Genomic DNA, 25,142 nt, shown 5'->3' on the forward strand with positions numbered 1-25,142 from the left:
CTTGTACAGAAGACTGCATCAGGGCAGCTCCCACACTGGTGGGCAATGTTCACAGTCTTTGATCTGGTGTGCAGAAAAAGCCAAATGATGGGTGTTCCCCACAACATGGGGGGATGGGGGATTTTTCATTATCTCTCTGCCAGGACATTTCACAAGAGGCTCATTGCGACAGCGAACCTTACAGAGGCAAAAGAAAATAGCTGAAGAGTAGTATCACTCCACCTCAAACAACCTCCTTTTGCACTTATTCAGGCAATTTTTCAGGACATACTACTGGCCCTACCTCCACTGTGTTTATTCTCCCCGGTGAATGTGTGTGTGAAAATGCCTACTCTGTTGAAATTTGCTAGCAAAGGGCTAGCCACTGGGTATTTGATCAGAGAGACTTGCAAAAGATGGTCAGTTTACCACAGGAAACGATGTCCATGACTCAGTCTTGGCAAGTCCCTATGCCAAGCCTGAAACCAGTAACCCAGTCCACAACAGGGAACTTGCCAACATTGTCTTTAACTAATTGCACAGGAAAAGGGGTGGAGCTAGAGAGGAGAGGTTGCAAGTGATGTGTCATGCTGGTCAGAAGGGATCACTAGACCATGTCAGAATCCCTGTGCACTATAGATCGTGAAGCTTTATTTCGGCTACATGAGGCACAGCCACACATTTTGATTCTAGCACTGCTCAAGGTGACTTGATGCAAAACCCTGAAGGATGAAGTGTCACTAAGGATATCCCTAAGAACAAAGAATCCTGGCTGGATCTCATTGTACTTTGAACTGACTGGTGTGGGTCTGCATCCATTGCTCTTCCACTTTCCATGAGCTACTTTTTTTCCCCTGTGAAGATGCATACATGCATGGACTGAGGTAGGAATAGGGTAGCAAACATAACCACAGCATATTGATAGAAGACTAAAAAGACCTGGTTACAAATGAGGATAAGCATAAACTGTGTGTAGAAAATATCCTCTGAGTGTTTTTATTGTGCACAACAGGATGCAAACAGGGTCAGCTTTTGGGGTCACCCAACAGCTTTTGGACAGATAGTCCATAAATATGCTTACTGTTATTGTCCTAGAAGGTACTAGCTACTAGATGGCACTAGCCACTGGATTCACAATACAGTGAGAGATTCTCAGATTACGCTTAAGAAGCTCCTAGCCTTTATGCTGGAGAACAGAGTTTGACAATAAAACTGAAATGCACCACAGATGCCCATAAATGAGAATGTTTGATATTTGTTATTGATCTAAAATATACTTGATTTTGTGCATATAGGAGGGAGGGTAACTTCAGCTGATCAGTATGGAGAATGCAGAAGGTGTGAAACTGACACAGGGAAAACCTGCTCAGTTCATGTGGTTTAAATTGAATCAGGATCAAAGCAGTTTATTGATATATTATTGACATGTCATTAACTGGCAAAGAGTTATCTATATACTCAGGATCAGTATCAGCAATATAATGGATAAACTACAAGACTAGATACAAAATATTAATAAACACCTACAAATTTCTAAACATGTTTCTGTAACTAATCACCAAAAGTTCTAATTTCCCCCCACACACACATTCCCAAGGTTACTTGCACAACCCCCCTCCCAGCCCCCACTTCCCACAGGAAGTGAGAGTTACAAGAACATCTCTCTTTTCTCAGAGTGTGGGTTCCCCTAATTATATGTGCTTCCTATTGGAGCTGCAGGTGCTTTAACTTTGTGTGTACCCATGTCACTTCCCACAGTCTGCCAATCCACAGGCCAGCGAGAATGCACAGGGTAACCTACACACCAAAGCTGTTACATCCCTTACTGTTAGTCCCCTACCCACAGCATCCAACCAGGAGGATGCACTGTCAATTCTAGACAGAGGTTGCAAAGTTGTGGGGCAACTTCTGGCACTGTCAAACCAGGTTTTGACTGCTAGTTTGTTCCTACTCATTTCTCTTCTCACACTAAAAAATTTCTTGCTTCTTTTCTACATTTTTTCAGACTGACTCTTTTTTGTCTCAGAAATCTTTTGCTAATTCCCTGGTTACTGTTAATCCAGCTGATGGTCATCTTCCTCTTCAACAATAGCAGGTTTTGGATTAATACCCTCTCATAGTTTCAGGCACTCAATTTGCACAACTGTTTATGTTCTATAATAATATAATCTTCAGATTTCTATTTTATCAGTTGTTATAATCTAGGTCATTTGACGAAGATGAGGGGGCTGTGCAGGCACCCCTGTATGAAATCACATCAATGTGTGTACAGGAACTAACATAGAGAGACAGCAAACAACTTTCTTTCTAGCATCATAGACCCCCAGTTCCAGGGAGGAAACAATTCACCTCACAACATCCAAGTGACTAACCGCAGCTCTCTCCTACTCTGGGGTTAAGAGTCTCAAAATGGACCTCCTCATTAGGGGTCCTGGTACCAGGCTGCTGGGACCAGCACTGGGAAAGGTTACAATCACAGTGGGAGGCTCTGGAACCATTGTAAATATCTTACATTCCTGAAAGGGCAGGAAATTATTTCACCTTTCTGCTCCATAAACACCTGCATCACGCTTGAGGGCAGCATGTATCAATCACCTCAATTTTCCCATACATCATTCCATAGTTCTGTAAGTCTCTAAAGACCTCCTAGCTTGCTTCTACCTTCTCCAGTCACAAAGAGCTTCACGAGTGAATATTGGTTATTTCATGTTACAAATACCTGGGGGCTGAGCAGTGTGCTGGGACAGCAGGGTGGCACATGGCAGTGTAGAACTGCCAGGAACTCCTGCCCCTGTCCTTGGAACCCCTGAAGATAGTGGTACTTTATTATAACAAGTGCACTACTTGGAGGCACTAGCGAACCTTGAATCTACTCTCATAGACCCTCACAATACAGACAAGAGTCAACAAGCACAGCATGGTTACAGACAAGATCAATACGACATGAACAAAAGAAAATATTACAGCTACAAGAGTGTCTTGCATGACACAAGGTTGCAGGAGAAGCCACAGAATGCAACTTCCCTGAGAGGTAGTCATGATCTGAGAAGCTGAAAGCCAGGACCTTCAGGAGAAAACTTCACTAGCTTTTTTTCCAAATCCAACCACACAGAAAATCAGTTGCAGCTTTTATTTAAAAGGTAGGAACACAGAGAACCACATGTTGAGAGGAATGAAGGTACCTGGTTTTAGAGGCTCTCCATCAAGCAGTCAGCCACTTGAAGCAGGATAGCGAATGCACAGAAGGGATCCAACAACCAAAAAAGAACAGCAGGTGTTCATGTTCAGAAATGAACTTCTTGGCCCTAGTTAATACATTCTTGGGGTTGCTGGCAGCTTCTGCTACTTCTGCTGGAAGCCCCTGGAGAGTCCTGCTTTCCAGTTTCCTTGAATTCAGAATGATTTGGAGGGAAAGATCTATCCACAACAGACAAATAAAGACAAGCACTCTAGAAAGAAATACTCACAAAGTGAGAGGTAGAAAACACAGAGAAAGTGCTATCAGCTGTGATACCTCAGATACAGAGAACGAATTCTACAGTAAGTTCTTCCCAAGGTACCTGGTTGCTTTGTGCTTCCAGGGACGGAACACCAGCTCCTCAGTCCCGAGCCCTGGAAAGCCTTCCTGCTTGAGTATGTACGAGAGTGAAGCTAACAGAAGCAGCCAACAGATGCAGCAGTTTGAGCCACAGTTTCCAGGTTCTGTTTCTAGACTTTCTAGACCTTCTAGGAACTTCTAGGATTGTCAGAGGTCTCCTGGGAACTCTTTGAGGAACTTCAGGGTGCCTGCTGTTGGAAAGGATATTTACAGGAGGCTTTGACTTCTAGCAGGCTCTAGCAACTTCTAACAAGCTCTGACAACTGTTCTTGACATAAAGGGTGCTTTGAGATTTTGTTCCAGCTGACTCCTGATTGAGGAGGATCTAACACCCTTTCAGCAGGTACAGGGGCGAGGCCTATATAAAGTTCTGGGCTTAGAGCATGGGTCCTAGGGTACAGCCTCTAGATGCCATGGTTTGTGCAGCAGTTTGTGTAGAAGAATGCATAGACAGGGTTTAAAAACTCTGTACACATGCTCAACAACGGTGGTGATGTGCCACAGGGCATGATACTGGAGCAAATACCCCCTGGAACAACTCCACTCAAACTGCACTCCTGAGGGAGAATGCAGCTCTCTAGGTCTTTGGCTGCAGGAGTGCTTCAGACCTCTTGGTAGGAGAGTGGGAGATGGTCTCCCTGCCTGCAGGAGGTGTACAGTGGTGGAGGATTTGTGTCACAAAGAAGCTGCAGCAGGAAGTCAACAGGCTGTGCAGTTACAGGGATGATGAAAAGGAGATGTCCAGACCTTCTCTGAGACCCTGAAGATCCAACAGGATCCTCAACTCCTAACTGTGCTGAAGGAGTGAAAGCCAGTCTGTGTCTGCTTATTGGGTTGGGAAAAGGAGACTCCTGTGCTGGCAAAGACTAGAAGCCCGTGACTTCTGGCAACAGGAGGAATGTGCTCTCTCATCTACAGACCTGCCGCTGCAGAATAGGCTCAGTATCCTCGTGCCAGAAGAGGGGCTGGGAGGTGTCCATTGAAATATCTGAGCCAGCTGAGCCTGAGCCACACAGCAGCAGCAGGAGGAAGCTGTGACAGTAATGGGTTACTCCCTGCTGCAGGGGATGGAGGCACCCATCTGCTGACCTGACCTGCTGTCTAGGGAGGATTGCTGCCTGCCAAGGGCTTAGATCTGGGATACTGTGGAGAGGCTGCTGATGCTTGTCTGGCCTTCAGACTGTTACCTATGCTGTTGTTCCATGTGGGCACCGATGATACAGCCAGGGGAGACCCAGAGTGTATCAAATATGACCACATGGCTCTAGGGGCAAGGGCATGGTGGCACTTGTTCTCCTTGATTCTTCTGGAGAGGGGGGAAGGGCTTGAGGAGAAATGGATGGCTCCTGCAGGTCAATAATTGTTTCACACCTGGTGCTCATAACAGGAATTAGTTTTTTACAACCGTAGAACCCTCTTTGAAAATTAAGGACTGCTTGGAAGAGATTAAGATCCATCTGATCAAGTGGAGCAAAAGCATCTTTGCCAAAAGGCTGGCTGACCTGGTGAGGTTCCTCATCATTCCTTTAAATTAGAAATGATGGAGGAGGGAGATGACAACCTATGACAAAGTGAAGAAGTGATGGAGCAGGTTGGGAAACAAAGAGTGCAGCACGGTATGGGAAAAAGAGACTTCCTAATCAACAAAACAGGCCTGAAAAAGGCCCAGTTGATGTGGAAGCACACAAACAAGGAAGTGCTGAGAGGACAGAACTTTCAGGGGACACACTCACGCTTTTTCTGGGACACCAGCACGTGAATGCCTCTGAAGTGTCTGTACACTAACATACGCAGTCTGGGGAATAGGAAGAACTAGAGGTCTGTGTGCAGGACTACAGTCTCATCAATATCTGTTGGATATCTGTCCGGTATCTGCTGGAAGGACAAGACAGCAGAGGACAAGGAATCCAGCAGGTTTCTGGAGTTCATTGATGATAACTTCCTGAAATAGGTGCTAGAGGAATTAAGAAGGGGAAGTGCTCTGCTTGACCTCATACTTACAAACACGGAAGAACTGGTCAGGGATGTGAAAGCAAGGGGCAACCCTGGCTGCAGTGCCCATGAGGTGGTGAAGTTCAGGATCCTGATAGAATGGAACAAGGCAAATAGCAGGATCACAACCTTGGATTTCAAGAGAGCAGAATTGGCCCTGTTCAGGGATCTCCTTAGAAGAATCCCATGGGAAATGATCCTGGAGAGAAGAGGGTCCAAGAGAGCTTGTTGATTTTCAAGGATCACCTCCTCCAAGCTCAAGTATGGTCCATCTCGTTGAGCAGGAAATCAGGCTACGGCAGCAGGAGGCCTGCATGGATGAACAAGGAGCTCCTGACAAAACTCAAGTATAAAAAAAGGAAGCATATAAGAGGTGGAAGCAGGGACAGGTGACCTGGCAGGAATATAAAGACACTGTCTGAGTGTGCAGGAATGGTGTGAGGAAAGCCAAAACCCATCTGGAGCAAAATTTGGTGAGAAAGGCTTCTACAGGTATATCAACAGCAAACAGAATACTAGGGAGAATGGTGACAAAGGACAAGAAAGAGGCCAAGTTACTCAAAGCCATCTTTGCCTTGGTCTTTACTGGTAAGACTTGCCTTCAGGAATCCCAGGGTCCTGAGACCAGTGGGAAAGTCCAAAGCAAGGAAGACTTCTCCTCAATAGAGGAGGATCAGGTTAGGGAACATGTAAACAACCTGGACATACACAAATCCATGGGACCTGATGGGGATGCACGTATAAGTGCTGAGGGAGCTGGTAGACGTCACTCTGAGGCTGCCCTTTATCTTTGAAAGGCTGTTGCAGTTAGAGGCATTTCCTGAGGGCTGGACAGAAGCAGATGTCACCCCTATCCTCAAGAAGGAGGATCCAAAGGATTATAGGCTAGTCAGCCTCCCCTCGATCCCTGGAAGGTGACGGGGCAAATCCTCCTGGAAGCCTTTTTCAAACATCAAATCTTTAGGAAAGGCAAGAAGGAGAAGGGAGGGGCTCTGAAGTCCCCTCCGGGGCCTGGCACCAGAGTCTCAAGGCTGCTGTGCCCCCTTGCTCAGCCCTGCACTTACTTCCTCTGCTTCTGTATCAGGCATACCAGCTGGGAGCCCAACCCTTTGTAGTTCTCCTTGCTTTCATTGCAGGACACTTCTTCAGCCAATGTGTAGTAATATCTTTTTTGAAAGTGTCTCCAGCCCATTGGGCAGCACTTCTAGCATTGCACTATGGAGAGAAGGAAGACCACAGAGCAAATGCAAGAAAGAAGAAGCAAAAGAAGACAAGAGAGGGAATATGGCCTATCATCTGAAGAGCCGTGATAGCCTAAAAGGCAGTTCTGGATTGTTCTCTGCAGGATATTGTCCAGGCAGTGGATCTTATCACTAACGATGTGTCCAAAGAAGGTAGCACTGTGATGTTAGGCAAGTGTTGCAGTGTATCAGTTAACTTGTTCCAACCAACTACCTTTAAATCCTGTCTGAATGAAGACCAAGGGTAAGCCTGGTCATGAGCTTATAGGCCAGGAACAGCAGAAGCTGACAATGGTCAATCACTGGCAGGTATTTGCTACAGACCATCTGATCAAGGGAGCAAGTAGATAAAGCCCTGTTAGGGAACAGGAGGAAGCGTTGTGATTGCAGGCCTTGGTTTTCATGGGGTACTTGAACCACCTCAGCTTCTGCTAGAAGGGAAACAGGGAGGGCACTAGCAACCCGGGATATTTAGAGACTGTGTCAGGGACAGTTTTTGACACTGTTGATTGATTGAACTAGCTAGTGAGGTGCCCTGCTGGAAGTGCTAGTCACAAATAACTGGTTAGGGAACCAGTTATAGAACTGGTTAGGCATGTGAAGTGCATGGAGATTGGTGGAGCTGAAGATCCCAAGGGAAGTGAGGAAGGCAAGAGGCAGAAAAGAGTAGGAGAGTAGAGTTGACTTGCTGAGGGAACTGGTATCCAGGATCACTTGGCAGATGGCCCCAAAAGACAAAAAGAGGACCAGGAGAGCTGGTGGATCTTCAAGGACAACCTCCTCAAAGCACAAGAACGGTCCATTCTGATGTGCAAGGAAAGGGACAATCATAGCAGGAGGCCAGCTTGGTGCACAGGGAACTTGACTGAGCTCAAACACAAAAGGGAGTGTGCAAGAGGTGGAAGTGGCAATGGGTTACTGAGCAAGAATATAGGGATGTCACCTGAGCATTCAGGGAGAGAATTAGGAAGGCGAAAGCTTATCTAGAGTTAAAATTTGATGCAGGCTATGAAAGGTCAGAACAACAGCTGCTACAGGTGCATCAGCAGCAAAAGGAAGACCAGAGACAATGTGGGACAACTGCTGAATGGGGAGGTGACCTAGTGGCAAATGACACAGAAAAAGAGAGGTGCTCAATGCTTTCTCTGACTTGGCAGAGTGTGGGGAAAAAGCGTTAAAGAGGAAACATTACTGACGAAGTAATTAACCTGGACATACACCAGTTCAAGTGACTGGGCACAGTAGATCTGAAGATGCTGAGGGGAAAGGCCAATATCAATGAAAGGCCATTCCCTGGCATCTTTGACAAATTGTGGTGACTGAGGAAAGTTTTCTTTATCTGGAAAAGGCAAATGTTATGCCCAGCTCAAAATCAAAGACCCCAGTTCAGACCTCAGTGGGACAAAGGTGTACTGAACACGTTACAGAAATCATGAGGCTGGCTTAACTTCTCTGATAGTGCTAAACACAAAGAGCTCTGAGATTCCATGGACTGCTGCTGCATATGGACTTCTTGGGCTGATAGTCTCTCACCCTTGCTCCACAGCTAAGAGGGTTGTGGGGAAAACATTCATCAATAAGAACAGAGGTCTCTGTCCATCACAGGATTTCAGAGTCTTGGATGCTGGGAGAAATACAAGAAATAGAGTGTCATGTTAAAGTCATAAGGCTGAGACACAAAAAACCTCCAATGGAAAAGGAGCAGAAGTTGCTGTGATGGCCCTTGAGGCCAGTCAATGGGCTCTGAGAGGCTGATGTGAGGCAGGGTCAACTCCAATAGCGCAGCAACTTTTGGCACTACGGTTCACAATGGAGACCAGAGCCAGCCGGGCTGTACACCCAGGGACAGATTCTATTTCTGGCAAAAAAGCAACCAAAGCCTGCTAACCCCTCTGTATGCTGTCCTTTTGTATGATGAGAGACTCTATCTGGATGAAACAGTCCTCAGCTCCAGCAGGGAGGACAGCAGATAACTGCACACAACTCAGTATAGCCTTGTGGCCCAAAGCAGTGAGCAATCCCTCACAAAGAGTATGAGAAACTACAGAGAAAGGGGACAAAAGAGGCCAGTCATATAAGCAAGCTGCTAGTCTGGCCATGTCCTGCATCTGATCACTACAGTCTGTCTTATCTTCTTATTAAACTCTATTTCTAACTATTTTCCTGGGGGAGGGCATCTCTACTTTGTATCCATGTATGTATCTGGAGGTCCAAGTGCCAGCAACTGAAGAGGCCCTGTAAGTCTGACGCGCCAGCAACTGGAGAGCCAGGTGCATGCATACTGTGTGTGGGTGCATAAACACTTGTGTGTAATCACTAATCAGCATCAACATAGACTGGCAAATAGGATAAAAGACTTGGGAGCTAGGTATCAGACCCAGACCATAAGTCTGGGTTGGACCTTGGAGAGGCTAGGGGATCTGAGAAGCGGCTTACAGAGGGCCCAGGGGTCCAAGCCAGCTACTAGACAGACCGGGGATCAGCTTCTGGAAAGACCATAGGTCTGGACGAGCTACCAGAGAGACCTTTTTGCATGTGTGTCTATGCATGAAACAAGATATAGGGAAGAACAGGGGATGTAGGGGCCAACTACTAGATAGACTGAGTGTCTAAAGCCAGTGGCTGGAGGGACCCCATGGTCTGTGTATGTGTATGCAAGTGTGTGCACGTGCGTTTGCATGTGAGTTCCAGCAACAGGAGTTGGGCTGTGGGCCTCAGGAGCTCATAGGTCCATGGGCCAGCAACTGGGGATACCAGGGAATCTAGGGGCCAAGCTACTGAATAGACTGAACATCTAAGGCTAGCTGCTCGAGAGACCTGTTTTGTATATGTGTAAACATATATATTTTCATCTAACAGGCTTTCATCCTCATCAGCCAGAGAGGGGAATAGGATCAGCCTGTTCATGCTGTCTGCGCTTGCATGAGTGTTTTCTGCCTGTGTTGATCTGTGCAGCTGGCTCTGGATATATGTATTGAGTGTATGTGGGCATATGTGCCTATTGGGAATACGTGCTCAGCCTCTCAGCCTCACTACTGGCTCGATGTGAGCCCATGGAGTTGCAGCAACCTTGCCACTATCAGGTTACAGGACTCAGCAACTCCTACCACCATTCACTGCCATTCACAGAACCGCTCCCACTGATTGGTTCAGGAAGCCAAATCTCCTGATTACCTTTTCTCCAGTACAAATTCTCCACTTTCTTTGGGACACAAAGAAAGGATTCCCTTTCATAGGACAGAGCCACACACGCTAGTGTCCTGCAGGGAGCTGGCACCATTCGGTCAGGAAAGTTTGGGTAGATGATACTGAGGCAAACAGAAGAGTGAGCACCGAGGCCAGAAAATGTAAATGGCTGGAGAAAAGATGGGAATCATAGAGGCACACAGTCTGCAGCAAGACTCAGGAGCAAGTGAAGGCAATTCAATACGCAATGCATTTCTGGAAAGAACCTTACATACAGCAACAGCCCTGCCCCTTCCTGCCTCTTCTGCAGCATGCTCAGGCCTGGGAAGGTATGCTGCTATAGAGATTGCTGTGCTGTTAGTCTCCCAGGAGATCTGTTGCATCCGTCGCAGTATGGGATCAGTTTTGCATTGGAAAGTGGACTTCTTTTTTGGGATGGCACTCAAGGTCCCAGTTTTTTGCTGCTGGGGAGAATTCATCATACTTGGCCAACTGTAGGCAGGTCAGACTCCTGCCACAACCTTGTGTTACTCTCCCACTCAAGACTTTCACCCATGGTAACAAATGCTCATAATTATATCTCTTGAGCTTGTTGCCTGTGTCCAGTCTCTTCCAAAGCTTTTGCTATAGCAGCCGCACCACATAGCCAGGATGTCTCTGAAAGGCTTTGTCTCAGTGGGTAGATCCAATTTATACTGCAGTAGTTGTGTAATGCTCTATCCTGCAGAGCAACATGTTTTGATCCTGGTTACACAAGAGACCTGCAGCTTAGAGAGTAAAAGAGAGAGAGAGTAAAAGAAAGAGAGAGAGAGAGAGAGAGAGAGAGAGAGAGAGAGAGCACGTGTAAGCGTGCCCAGGACCTTTTACATTGGTTTAAAATTGTATTTTACTTTGTGTAGGAAATTAGCTTTGTTCAGCTAAAAAATGCAAATAGAGGATGCTCTCTGCGTGCTCCAGGTCAAAGCAGACACCTCTTCTCGAGAAGACTGAGGAAAGAGCAGCTCTAAACATGTGTCTTTCATTCTTGCATCTTTTTTTCTGGAAATTCAACCTCTTTTCACCCAGCCCTTGCCAGACCCAAACAGAGAGGACAAAATCAGAGCCTGGGACCTGCTTTAATGACCCTGAGCCCTCATGTGTCAGTCCCAATGGAGGCAATGACATTTAAAGGAAGGTATTTGCTCTATTAACGTACAGCCTGGTCCCTTTACCTGTCACACTTCCCTGGATCTTCCAGTGCCAAACCCATCTTCACCACTATGAGATGATAAAGGCAATCTCTGAGACAGCTCAGGCAAAGCCCTCCCAACAAGGATTTTTTCCACTTCAGGTTTTACAGTGCTTTCAGAAGGACATTGGTACTGTTGAGTACTGGCAAGTGCTGGATGTATGGCAGCTATCAGTTCCACTCACACCTTCTCACCCAGTAGAGTGGACATGTAGTCTCCAGGACTCCCTCTCACCCCTCCCAACATACCCCTGTGTTGTTTCCAGCTCACTGATAGCCTCTCACTTTTACTCAGTATTAGGTTCCCTCCATCAGATAGTTATTGCTGCAGCTTCACAAATTCGAGGAGAACGGATCTCACATGGCAAATCATTCCAGTTCCAGTGTTCTTTTTCCTTCCAGTGGATTACAACACACTTCTCCTTCTCCACATTACTTGGCTCCCCAGTCCTCCAGAACCTGAGACAGAGATAGACTTGTTACTCTCCAGTGTACCCTGTAGAGCGTTCCAGGGAATGGCCACTGCAGGATATAGTGCTTGGAGAGGAGAGGGAAAAATTACAGATGCTGATTCACTGACAGAAGAGGTACCCTTCCTCTGACTCTGCTAATCCCACTGGCATCAGCCTCAGTATGGAAATCTGCCTTCTTCCTACAGCCTGCACAACAGGGCCATGTTCATTCCTGGTGGTGGGAACTGCTCACCATAGCTCACCTCAAGCACCTCACACCCCACAGAGGGTTGTATCTCCCCCCAGGAGAGGAAAGGAGAAGAAGTTCCAGAAGAATACATAGCAGTAGCAGCCCCAGAGATCTCTCCTGGCACCCCATCTCTTCCACAGCATCACGGCATTGGCTCTGCACATGCACATGTGTGCGTATATGTATGGTATGGGGAGTATGGCGGTCATTGCAAGGCTGCTCAGCTCTGAAAGGTCTTTTCTGCTGGGGAGAGGCAGTTTCTTCTGTGCGCACAGCATTGACAGGCAAGTCACAAGTAGTCAAGCAACAGCCGTGAACCAGCAGGGATAGGCCTGTCTGAATCTAGTGTCCTAAACAGAACTCCTCTGCCCCATCAGAACGTTATCCTCTCACAGGGAGTTGTCTTATTTCCCTCTCACACACCAGCAAACACCCTCACATATCTCTTTACTCTCTTGCACTGTCAGCGGCTGCACTAAACATTCTTTGTCCTGGGATACTCACACTGCTGTCACATTGAAGGGAGTCTGGTCCACCCAGTGCCACTGGCCCACCTTCTGTGCACTCAGACCAATGTAGTAATTGTCTTTTCTCTCATATTCACTCTTTTCTTTTAGCCATGCAGAGAGGAAAACCTGGAAATCAGGCAGAATGCAATGTCCATGAGGTGCAGGGTTGAGCAGAGGAGGGAGGCGGGAGTCTCCATGGAGTGGGGCTGGTAGCAGAGGAGAGCCAGTGTTGAATGGACCCAGAGAGGACATTCCCTGCTGCACTGCAGGGGCAAGGAGGGGCTCTGGAGTCCCCTTTAGGGGCTGGCACTTGCATCCCAGGGCTGCTGTGTCACCTCTCTCACCCCTGCACTTACCTGCTCTGCTTCTGTATCAATCACCACCAGGTGGGAGCCCATCCCAGTGCAGTTCTGCTTGCTGTTGTTCCAGGACATAGAATCTGTTGATTTGTAGTAGCAGCCTTTTTGAAAGAGTCTCCAACCCACTGGGCAGCACATCCAGCTTTGCCCTGTGTGGGGAGAGACCACAAAGGGTGAATGCTAAGAATGAGAAATGGTGGTCACTGCAAGGATTCGTATTCTCCACAGACAGTGCTCAACTGTTCTCCCTAGGTCATTTTTTTCCTCATCTAAAGTGCTTGACCGAACAAAGACAATTCACATATTTCTTCGAATTGTTGCGGAGTATGATCTGTGAGCTGTGCATACACAAATCCACGGTAAGCCTTGTAACATGTTCTCAGGTCTTGCCATGACAGACCCCAAGTCATTCAGCAGATCTGGTTTGACTGCTTCTCTTCATGCAGTCATCCTAATGCATCCTTAGTCACAAAGAGCAGGGAATATTGCTTCTTTTCCTGACTTGAGCTGCACTTTTATTCTTGCTCCATATTTAACCTTTCTTCTGCCACTGTATTCAATCACTTTTGTTCTGTCAGTGTTCACATCCACCCTACCCTCCTAGGACATCATAACATCACCTTATCCTCCCCTTAACCTTTTAGCAGCAACTCCTTTTTCTCCCCTCATGTCTCCTCTGGAATCTCCCTATCTCATCCCTGCTGCTGCTTGCTATCAGATCAGACACCAACACTCATTGTCCAAGTCCAAAAGATCTGCACCCTTGCCAGCACTACTGACCTTTACTTTGTGGCATCGCTGAGATGCAGAGCAACTCCGTGGCATTCTGTTGCAGGGCCTTCGGCTCTTCATGACTATGGGAGAAGTTAGTGACTGGAAAAGGAGAGGAAAAAAGGCAAGATTACCACTTTCTGCCTTCTCCTCTCACATCATCACTGCCTTCACTATTTTGTCTCCATTTCCCCATCAAGAACTGTCTCAGTATCACCTCTCCTTTGACTGTCTCTTTTAATTTCACAAGCAGTAACTGCCATCCTCTCAGGGAAGAAAACAGGCATTTCTGCTCTCCCAGCATCCCACAGCTGCCTGCAAGGACTCCTCCACCCACTGACTCACAAGATCTAGACAGGATGACCTAGTCAACAAAGCTAGAGAAGCATATGACCTACCTGAGCAGTCCCAGGTGGCTGTAGCCAGGGCATGGTCTGTTAACACAGGCTGTCACTACTCTGCTGAAAAGACCTCAGGGTAAACAGTGGAAGAATTGGGGAATGTATGTTGCAGTCAGAAATGACAAAATCAGAGCTGAGAAGCCTGAGAGCTTACAGAAAGCCCAAGCAACACTGAAGTTCTAAAGATGGCCCTGCTTTAAGCAGGGAGTTGGGCTGGAGACCTCCAGAAGTCCCTTCCCATCTAACTCTTTCCATCATTCTAAGAAATAGGGTGGGTAGGTGTGTACAACAGAACCGTCTGGCATAACACTGTGTTATTCCTAGCTCCTACACATCCATTGATAAAAACATCTGGTTTTGTTGGCCTGCAGAAGGAAGCTTGTGTCAACTTGCAACTGTACTCTTAAACATCCAATATTTAAGGAATCAGGAAATATCTTGCTCTTAAAATATACCTTTCAAATATCTCTCCAAGCCCAAGTGTTGGGATTTCCATCCTTTCCCATGAGAAAAAAGTTCCAGAGTAAAAGCTCCCCCCTGATCTGAAAGTGTTCCCTCTGTGCTCAGATTTCTCTGTTTTTCTCCCAATACTGCCCCCAAACCTCTCCTCCCTCTTCCGGGTAACCAACCTGCACATAACTCACCAAGGAGAGTAATGACGAGAGTGATGCACACCAGCAGGAGCAGTAGTGAGATCAGCCATGGGAGCCATGGTGGGTATTTCTGGGTATGAGGCTCATGCTCCTTCTTCTCTGGAGGTGCTAAAAAAGTAAAGGAACCCACCAAACATAACAACACAGTCAGCTCTGCTTCAGTCAGCCCTGCTTCAGTCAGCCCACATACCAAGGATGTACAACTCAAAGAGAGAGCTGCCCCAAGAAACCCAGATTCAGTCTTGATGTGGAAGTTACACAGTTTGGGATAGGGGCAGACTGGGATAGAGTAGGGCTCTCTGGTCTCTGGAGAAAATTAGTCCTAGAGGCAGTGTCCACAGCCCCAGCCCTTCTGGTGAGCCAGCAATGCCAATTGCTGTTGCTTGGGTGTGAGGCCTTCACATGGTCTTAAAGACTGGAGGGAAACCATATCTGTCCAGATCAAGTGAAGGGCTACCAGAGACTACATTGCTCTTCCCGTATTACTTGAGACATTCACATAAGATTTTGCATGGACTTCTCCCCAGAAAACATGTTTTATACCTAGTTCAGGTCCTTCTTATCTTTTTGGACCATCTGCAGGTCCAAAGGTAGATGTAAGCTGAGTGAGGGCAGAGATCAAAAAAGGTGAAATGGTATGATGGCTTGGAATCACTAGAAGAGAAGAAATATACTTTCTAGGACAAGACCCTTCCACTTCTACTTTCCAAGCTAGTATTTGGAAAAACTTGCCATGGTGAAACTGAGCTGTGTTAGGCTGGATGCTAGTGGTGCGAGGAGAACAGAGGGCTGTGTCCAACAGTCTGCCTAAAGAACGGTGCTCAGATTCAGTCTGACAGAGTCTGACTTTTGTCCAGAGGGACACTCCCCATACCAAAGAGGTTTCAGAGCCAGGGGAGAATGGGCACAGGGAAGGAGGAGCAAACACTTGGTAGGATACTGTTTTAGAGAGTGGCAGGGACACAAGATGGGGCGAACTGGAGGTGGAAAGAGACAGTAGCAGTCACTGCAGGACAGGAGTAAAGAAATTTCAGGAGAGACTGATCTTTATGCCAAGCTTAGAGAGAGATCTCATTCACTGTTCAACTTGAAACTCCCAAGTCAGCCAACAGCCATGTGGGCCTGCCATGCAGCCTAGCGAGCTGCAAGACTTCCAGAAACTTATAGTTTGGGGAAATGCCATGATTACTTCCCAAAGTGTTGGGGGGAGGGGTGTTAGAACTAGGCAAAAAAGTATCATCTTTCATTATCAGAAAAAAAAAAAAAATCATATACAGATAAGACTCAGATTTTCCTGGCCAAATCATGTTTTTTCCAGATTAAACTTTTGTCTGTAGTGAAAACAAGGACCTGGATCATGCTCCGGAATCCAACCACTTGCCTCAGACCATAAATCTGACCAGACCAATTGACTTTTTGATGTCCTGCATGCCCACAGATTGACTGCTCAGCCTGTGCCCAGTCAGACCTCTGCATCCTGGACTCACCACACTCAGATGGCACAGAGATCACAGGCAGTATGCATGCACTTCACCAACACAACCAACATGAAGTAGATCTTGTGCATACCCAGTGGGCCAATTTTCCTGCAGAACGCTTCCTACATTTAGTCTGCATGCTTTTAACATGTCCAGCATGACCATAGCACATCAGACCTGATGAGCACATCGTGGTTATTCAGGCTGTAAATCCAGTATCTCCCGGGGGCACGGAATCTGGCAGCAGGTGCTGTGCAGCACAGGTGCCTATGTTTCTACCTAGGAAATCCTGTTTGGAAATTAAGGGACCTTAAGTACGCTCCTGTGTGAAACCCACATCAGCAGTCTCTGCCACCTCCTACCACAGATAGGTTGTTTAACTACCTGCTGCCTTCACCTCTCTCTCTTCCAATGACTGCCAATTTTGGTGTCTCTAGGATGCAATAGGAAGATGCTAAAAATGGGCAACTCCACGTAAGCAGGGCCATTACCAACATGGAGTCTGGATGGCCAGAGTAATCACTCAGAAGGGCAACAGATCAGGAAGCCTCCCTTAATCTTTCCATCATTTAATCTGTCTTATAAGTATGTAATGAGGCTGTGAGGGACATTATCACTATGTGCAATGGTACTCTTGGATATTTCACTGGATTCAACAAATGAGCTACAACCAGTGTGGGATCCCTTGAATAGGCCCACCCAAATACAGACCCTGAGCACACACCCAAACCCATAGATGAGCTTGGCATCAGCAAACACAGCTGCATCATATATCTTTGGAATAGGTCATGGGGAACACTGAACTACCACCACCCGCAGTTCACCATGATGGAAATGCTAGCTGTAATCATGCACTGGCTGATCTCAGTTCATTGAAAACTCACTGACAGCTGGTTAGTTATGTGTACATGCATGCTTTATTTCTGTGACTCACATCTCAGAACAGGAAAGGAAGAACCAAAGCTGATGCCTGCTCTGTGTGGGAATTGTGAAACTGAGGTAAAGTTCTAAGCTGGTAAGTCTTTTGCAGCAATAAAGACATATGGGTATGGGTATGTATGTATATATACACTTTCAGTCCTCTGGGCTGTGCACAACAGCAGGATGGAGACACTGAGCCACACATGGAATATCTCTATGTGTTCCTATTTGTGGCATAATGACTACAGCATGTACACTGATCAGAACAGGTCTTAAATCTGCACAAAGTCTAGAAAAAGCACCACTTTGTAACCACGATTTTTAATAGAAATAAGACTATGTTTGGGTGTTAATTATTTTTCAGGAGCAGCAGGCATCAATCACAAAATTAGATCTTCCTCCAGGTCTCAGATAATTCCTCTGATGTATATTTCAGGGTGTTTTGTTCAAGCCCTTCCCTCCTTTTAACTTTTGGGTGTCTCTTCTGCAAGGACGATTTCACAACCAAACAAAAGACCACAAAGCTCTAAGTTTCTGCACCTAGTGTCACCTCTCAAGAGGGTGCAGATGCCCCCTCTACTGTAAGGAGACATACTGGTTCCCCATTACCAGTATGTAATACTGGTAATAAATGTGATACTGGTAATAAACTCCATACCCTCCACAGGCAGGGATCTGTAGCCTTACTCTTTGAGGCCAAAGCAAGTAGGGAGAGCTTGGGCTTATTTCCTGCCATTTGCTGCCCTGGGAGTTCCTCTGCCTTTGTGACATCTCAGATCATTTGTAATAAACCATAGTCTCTACTGTTAGTACTTGTTATTTGTCCAAAAATGCCACTCTCACCTAAGACACGACTAGATAACATGCAAAGAGGCAGCTACTACCTCCATTACACCACTACTAAATACTACTGCTCTACATCCTGTGCCTTCTACCATTCACCAGTGCTGGTGAGACAACCAGGGGGACTAGGGGAGCCAAACTGCTTTCCTTCCTGAATCTTCACCTGACACTTACTACTTGTCTTCGCACTAATCATCCTTGTTCATGCCTCAGCTCCCCACCACTTAAAGATTCTCATTTCTCCTCTTGCAGATGTTTCTCAGCCCTCTTTCTTCAAAACTCCTCCAGTCTCCTGCTCAGGTCGTGGCAGACAACTCCTCTGCCTCATCATTTTGTCAAAACCAGGCAGGAACCATAGTCCAAGAAGCAAAAGTATCCATCCCCTGTTCTTCAGCCCCCTTCTTTCCTAGGTCCCTTTTCCCTTAACATACCCATCCTTTCCTTACCTTTGACCTCTGCAGACAGTGATTCATTCTTGAACTTCACCTCAGCGTAGACGATATCTGATGCCATTCAATCACACCGTTACTGATCCCTGTTCTTAGGTTTATTACATAAAAGCTTGGACTTCCAGGTCCCTGATTTCAGAGGAAGATACCAGTGAGTCACTAAGCCTTTCCCATCTGCTCATTCATCCTTTTCATCCTTTGCCTGTCAAAAAAGGCTATGCTGAATGCTGGAACTACTATAGATAATCTGAGAATTGCTGGGAGCTCAGACACAGTCTGAAAAGATCTTGGGTTTCTTAGCCCAGGAAATCAGCCCCAGCACTATGGAAATTTCTGAGAGAGAAAATAAAAATGAGAACCCAGTAACTAAAAAGGAAGTTGCACTCCTCCTTCCCCAAAACACATAGTCAGTTTCTAGCTGGTAGGTTTCCTTTTTGAGATCTTGCCTCTCCCTTTTTTACCCTTTTTTTTTTTTTTAAATCTCTCTCCTTCAATTATCTCCATGTCTGTCTTTCTGTGTTATCATTGCTTTTAGGTTTGCAGCTGCTATGGGTTTTAACCCACTTTGACCTTCTGCACAGCTTAATACAAGATGCATTCTGTCTTCATTTGTCTGTTGTGGTTAAGCTGCATTTGCTATATCAAATATCACATGCTTTATCTCATCCTGGGAAATCAGCCCCTGTTGGCAGCCAGCACCAGCAGAAATCTCAAACAGGTAACTTTCCCTGTGGAGGTGAGGCTGGGGAGTTCTAGCCTTAGGCAGAGGAAGAGATAAAAATCAGAAGTTTGACATATCTAGGGAGAAATAGAGAAGGAAAGAGTTGAAGGGGGAAAAAAAAAAGCAAAGATAGAATAAAAATATGGCTTGGGGGGTTATTGGGAAGAGCTTTACACACAGAGATCTCTATGAAAGCCCAATTTACAGCCTGTTGAATTTCAGAGCGATGCATCCTTCAGTGAGTCAGGCTCCATTCTTGAATTTGAAAAGGATTGGTTTATATTTTTTCTGCATCACTGTTATTTATTTCCCTTTTCCTGCTCCCTGGTAAAGGCCTCTGTTGTTGCATCGAGGAAAATTGGCCAGATTACTGTTTAGTATACTTTCTAGAAGGAAACATGATGCCCAAAAGCAGTGTCATACATTTGAGGGAGGCTATTAAGAGAAATGGTGGCTGAGAAGAAATGGCAGTGAATCAGGATACTCTGGAGATAAAGCATCAGAAGGACCTAGGAATCTACCTGAAGAAAGAAGGAAGCTTGGTTAGTTTGGCTGATAGGAAGCTCTTTAAAGTAGACCAGGATGACATGATAGCTGGACATCCAGAGAGCTGACATGAAAAGCACACAGGACAGAGCTGAAGGACAGACAGGACTGTGCAAGGAAGAACATGCATCAGAGAAAAGAGGAGTACAGTGTGGCAGAAGGTAAAGGGCAAGGGAGGGATGTAATGGACTGATGCATGTTCTATGCGCACAGAGTATTGAGAAGGGCTGCCCCTAAACAGAATAGGGCATACACAGCTGGATGTCTTTACCAAGGAATACCCTCTCTATCAGTTACTATGAAATCATGATGTCTCTTGTACTGGCTTCAGTTTTTTTGGTTTGTTTTGTTTTTTAAACTGTGTGCAAAAGAGAGTGACTTAGTCTATTATGCAACAAGACCAGCTGCAGGACAGGAGCCTGGCCCCTTGGAAGGTTGCATGCAGCCTCTTTTTCTTCCCAACATCCTTGTGCCTCATTCCTTTGTCATCAGGTTTGCCCTCCTGCACGACATAAGTGCAGCTACATGGTTGCCGAAACCTAGTTATGCTCTGAAAGTTCATGCTGAGATTTCACTGAGATTTTCACTCTGCCTGGCCCATAACCAAGTCACAACAGACTCAGTCTCATGGAAAAAAAGCTTACATCCTGGCAAGGTTTTAGACTGACCACTGTATAAAAAGAGGAACCACAATCAGCAGACAGAGGAGGAAATTACCATGTAGATTCACAGGCTTTTTTGCTGCTGAAATAGATCTCCAAGTACTGTTGATACATTTTAGATGTAAATTCAGCTGCTGATTTTATTAGAATACACTACATCTCTCTCAGACATCAGGAGATGGCTCAGTTCTTCCCTCTCAGCCATCAATAGAGTTGTTGTTTGCTGTCAAAGTTGAACTCTGAACTACATCTCCACAAGATACACAGAATCACAGAATGCTTGAGGCTGGAAGGGACCTCTGGAGATCATCTAGTCCAACCCCCCTGTGCAGGCAGGGTCATCTATAGCACATTACACAGGAAAATACAATGTGTGGCACTGTGCAACTACACTGAGATGATATTCCTGAACTTAAAAGCAATGCTTTTGAATTTGATTAGTGTTTGTGCTTTTGCAGGTCAATAAAACCAGATGTTTTTATCAATGGATGTGTAGGAGCTAGGAATAACACAGTGTTAGGCCAGATGATTCTGTTGTACACACCTAAACACCTTGTTTCTTAGAATGATGGAAAGAGTTAGATGGGAAGGGACTTCTGGAGGGGATGATTCATTTATCTCCCCTAATTAACCAATCATCCAACCAAAGCCAACAGAGGACAATCATATGCATTATCCCACCGCTGTTTTATGTCTTTATGGGGAACATCACACCTTCACCTCCTTCCTTTTTTGGGTCTGAGCCACAAATCTCAAGGCCAGATACTGTAGTTGCTTGCCATAGGTGTGCTACATCTGACTCCAAACCTAGGCCAAGTCTAAGTCCTGGGCTGTCAGACCAAAAGACCTGTTTCAAAGGTAGGAGTGTGAAGTCTGTGGCCTTAGAGAGAGCACACAGCATCTGTGTGAACAAGCTATTGCCACATAGCTCACAGAAGTGCTAATAACACCTTCTCACAGGGACAATCTTTCATATTTCATTGTCAATATCTGTCTAAGGATTGTACAGAACTCAACAGACTTAAATTTACTTTGGCTGCACCTCTGCCCCATGAGATAAGTAACCTCATCCCTCTCTTTTGACAGTGGTGGAGGTGGTATGAAAAGAAAAGCACAAAAAGGCAAATCCACTCAGCCAGGAAACAAGGCTGCAATCAGGCAATGTCACCTAGACCCACGCTGCAACCTTAGGGCTACTCTTACTTGATCTCAACCTGTTTCCCTCCCACATCCTATTCATGCACATTAGAGGAATGCAGTAAAGCCTTCTCAGAGGGTGGAGGTTTTGGTGTGAGTTGCATTGGTTAGATAATTCCACCAGAGGGCACTGGAACAGTAGCACCAATCTCCCAAGCTCTGCACAGCGTGCATCAGCACTGATACTGCATGGCTCCACCACTCTGCTTTTATCCTCGAGGTTACATTTATCAGAAAGATTATAAGAGGCCTGTGCTGACCCTTACCCTGTGCTGTAGCAGCATCCTACAGCTCATAAGGCCAGGCACACCCTTTGGAGCCTCCATTTTCTTCCCCTCCTACCTACTGCATGCTACTCTCTCACAGAAAGAGAGCGGGGCCAGACAGAGCACCTGCCTCCAGAACAGACTGCTGCAGCTCCAATTCACAGCAGTCCTAGCTAAGTAATCAGGGTAGAAAAAGAAGAAAGCCATCTGGGGTAACTCAGGAAGGACTGAATTAAACCAAGTACAGTCACCTCAGCTGGAAGTTCCCATAAGCCTCCAGCAACTACACCCTGAAATACGTTTGGGAATTTTTAATGCCAGGCATTTAGCACCCTAGCTTTGGGTTTCAAACACATGAAGGAGTCCCACCAGGACACAGATGTTAACACAGTCAGGTGGGGAAGAGGAATTTTGTTCCCATCAAGTTGCCTGCATCACCTAGTTTTACCACACTAAGGCATTGAACTCAGCATTGGCACAGTAAGAAAAAGAAGGGATGGTAAAGAGGACTCATGTGCCAGCTCTCAGCATGGGAGCCAACACCAATTCAGAGGGCAAAAGACCCTCTTTTGCCAAGTTCCTACAGGTCTTGCAGCCGTCAGCCAAGACTGACTCCAAGGGTGAAGTGCTCCCTGCTGACTCATATTGGTCTATGGCACCATGGCCTGTGTCTTTTAGGCTCTGCCTCTAGTTCAGATTTACTTGCATATTTAGCATTTTAGACCGGGAAGAAACAGCACACCATACTGGTCTTTCCATAACAGGAAAGACCTCTGTCCTTTCTGAGCTGAAGAATTGTTTTCATACCTTAGCACTCCCCATGGCCTATCAATCACACCCCCATATCAGACTTCTCACTGCTCTTCCCCAGCCCCTTCCTGGGACCTACCTCACTACTGCATTAAGGGCCTAGCACAAAAGTTGAGTTATAGAATAGCTCAGTTTGGATAGATTCTCTGGAGCTATTTAGTTCAACCACTGCTCAAAGCAGAGCTAATTCTGAAGTTAGATCAGGTTACCCAGGGCAGGTTCAGCGCTAAAGAAACCTCCTCTATTTCTGTATGGAACAGGCTTTTCCTTTCTCCTCCCTTTCCTTCAAAGGCCTTTATTTCTATGGTAGCCTCCAAAAATAGATATTCTACCCAAAAAGTAACTGTATAGCAGTGGTTTCCAAGCATAGTTTACATATTTACTATTGTGTTGGTTTCAGCCTTAGGCATTGGTGACAGCAGCCCCTAACTTTTCCTCCTAGAGGAAACATCCTTCCAAGCCTCCTTTACTAGAATAAAATTCCTCATCCCTGGCAGCTCAGCACCGCAATAGTTTGTGTAGCACTACTGATTTAGCATCTCCATGCATCCTTGGAAGCAGTTCACTTAACACCATAACCAATGCTCATGAACAAGCGCTTAGCTTTCACTTCAAAAAAGACCAGGAGGAAATCAGCTCCTAAGAGCCAAACTTCAAAGGCAACGCAAACACACACGTACTGCCATGCTACAAGAGGAGATATGTGCCTGCCAAAGAATATCTTGATTCCAAGTCTTACACTACCCTCTCGGTGCATGAGGGCACTAAAGCACAGAGAGCATTAGGTGACAAAATACTTCAGCATTTGGAAGAAATTAATTCCAGTACTGCCAAATTATCGAGAGAGATGGGGGAAAAAACATCTTCAAATTGTGCTTCTTCTAAAATCGACTCCATGTCACTCAGGAAAGCATCTGAATGGCAAGTCATTATGCTGATGGACATGAGCGAAGAGCTGCTATTGGACTCAGGGAAACATTTAGAAAGGCTTATACAAACTCTGCAGTCATCCAAAGATGTTCTGGAATTTTAAACCAGACCCACCAAATTCCTTTTCTGGCATTTTATGTTTGCCTACCTCCCTTTCCCATTCGATCTACTGGGCTGTGTGCCAAATTCAAGACACTCTTTCCTTCTTCTTCTATCTTGGATGCTCCTGGGGGCATTTCCAGACACCGCAGTTCTGCTTTGTGGCTTGTTGCATAGTTAGGTCTAGCCCTTGCCCAAGTTCCTGAGACACAGTGTGCTCTTGCTGCCATGTGCCAGCTGCAATTTCTTTTCAGAAGAGCACTTCAAGGGCACCAGCTCTAGATGCCTCTAGCTGGGTCCTGGGTGACACTTGCCTGCATACCCCCTCCCCAGCTGAGCCCAAGGACTGACAGAACGCCTGGAACAAGGTGACTCAGCAGCAGGTGGCAGCACATGGTCACAAGTGGGACGCCACACTTCCAGTTCTTGGTTGCAGGTGCCCCCAGCCACTTCTCTCCATAGGCTGGCTAGGCGAGCAGACCATGCTGGGGGGGGGGGGGGGGGGGGGGGCAAGGGAGCACCACATCTTTGTGCATCCCAACAACACAGGGCTGAATGCAGAGGCTGGAAGTTACAGGCTGTTCCCTGGCTTGCTGGGTTTCTTGTCAGACTGCTCCAAGGATTTAGAAGCCTGGCCCCTGAGAAAGCCAGCTGCCTCTACATAATTGTGCAGTAGTGTTGCTATCCCATTAGGACCTGGGAAAGGGGAGGAGAAGCAGGCCATTGCAAGTTACATGGCTGGCCTGCTCTAGGCATCAGTGATGTAAGCCATTCACCTTGCAGTCTCCCATCAGTGATAGGTGGCCAAATGTAGCTCTGGTCTCTAGCCACTTCAGATACAGGCTTACCATGCTCAGAGGCAGCTTTGATGTATGTCTGTCAGAGCCTCAAGTCTGGATAAGGGTACAAAGCTACAGCTAATGGCAGCTAGCAAAATTAAGCTATCAGACTAGAAGGGCAATGACCAATCAATAGCTACTGCATCCTGTAATGTGTTTTTCCTAACTATTAGCATGGACAAGACTATTAACTTCAAAGAAAATAAACCTAAAATGGTCTCTAGAATAAGAATCACATAACATAATGAGCACTCAATGGAGTGCCTAGGCCTTGAGGCATTACACTGTGTGTGAACTACACAGGCTGCAGTAATCACCTTTTATGCATTAACAACTCAGTTCTGCTCTCTCCTAGAGATTTACAGATTTACGCTGATTTAACAGGGTCGTTTCAGGCACAGATTCTGTCCATCTCCCCACCTCCAAACTCAAGAAGTTTTTTTTTTTTTTTTTTTTTAAATTGGAGCAATTTCCTCCAAGGGACATCTCTTCACCTCCGTTTCTTCAGGAGTCTACACACAATACTGAGGTTTTGTTAAAGCTGTAAGCTTGTGCCTGCACAGTTGCATGGCTGTGGGAGAGGAATTTTAAATCATTGAAGGCAGAACAGAATTAATGAAGGGAGGGTGGCAATGCTCACGTCCCTCCTCAACTATAGCTGTCACAAGAGAAGCTTGTGACTACAGCATCCAGGACTCTTTCCATTTGCTACACTCCATTTCCCATTTGGCCAACACAAGTATTAACTTTCCTCCCCAGCTG

At 46.1% G+C, this 25,142-nt stretch overlaps 1 protein-coding gene across 9 annotated transcripts in view; it reads right to left on the reverse strand.

The window, feature by feature from the left end:
• The window catches only part of LOC104148925 (C-type lectin domain family 4 member D), a 53,216-nt gene extending 33,940 nt beyond the window's left edge, over positions 1 to 19,276 (reverse strand). Inside the window, exons 1-7 of one of the 9 annotated variants that reach the window (XM_009682290.2) lie at positions 18,308 to 18,744; positions 14,611 to 14,727; positions 13,575 to 13,667; positions 12,792 to 12,943; positions 12,431 to 12,561; positions 11,586 to 11,683; positions 1,354 to 10,763 (exon numbers count right to left, since the gene is read on the reverse strand). In XM_009682290.2, the coding sequence (XP_009680585.1) occupies positions 10,687 to 10,763; positions 11,586 to 11,683; positions 12,431 to 12,561; positions 12,792 to 12,943; positions 13,575 to 13,667; positions 14,611 to 14,727; positions 18,308 to 18,374 (735 nt within the window). In that variant the 5' untranslated portion in view covers positions 18,375 to 18,744 and the 3' untranslated portion in view covers positions 1,354 to 10,686. Of the gene's footprint in view, positions 1 to 1,353; positions 10,764 to 11,509; positions 11,684 to 12,430; positions 12,562 to 12,791; positions 12,944 to 13,574; positions 13,668 to 14,610; positions 14,728 to 18,307 lie in introns of those variants that run through there. The other 8 variants (XM_009682291.2, XM_068955396.1, XM_009682294.2 and 5 more) reach the window with 8 other exon arrangements.
• Between the last annotated feature and the right edge of the window lie 5,866 nt (positions 19,277 to 25,142).

The sequence above is a fragment of the Struthio camelus genome, chromosome 1 (assembly GCF_040807025.1).
Source record: "Struthio camelus isolate bStrCam1 chromosome 1, bStrCam1.hap1, whole genome shotgun sequence".
NCBI lineage: Eukaryota > Metazoa > Chordata > Aves > Struthioniformes > Struthionidae > Struthio > Struthio camelus.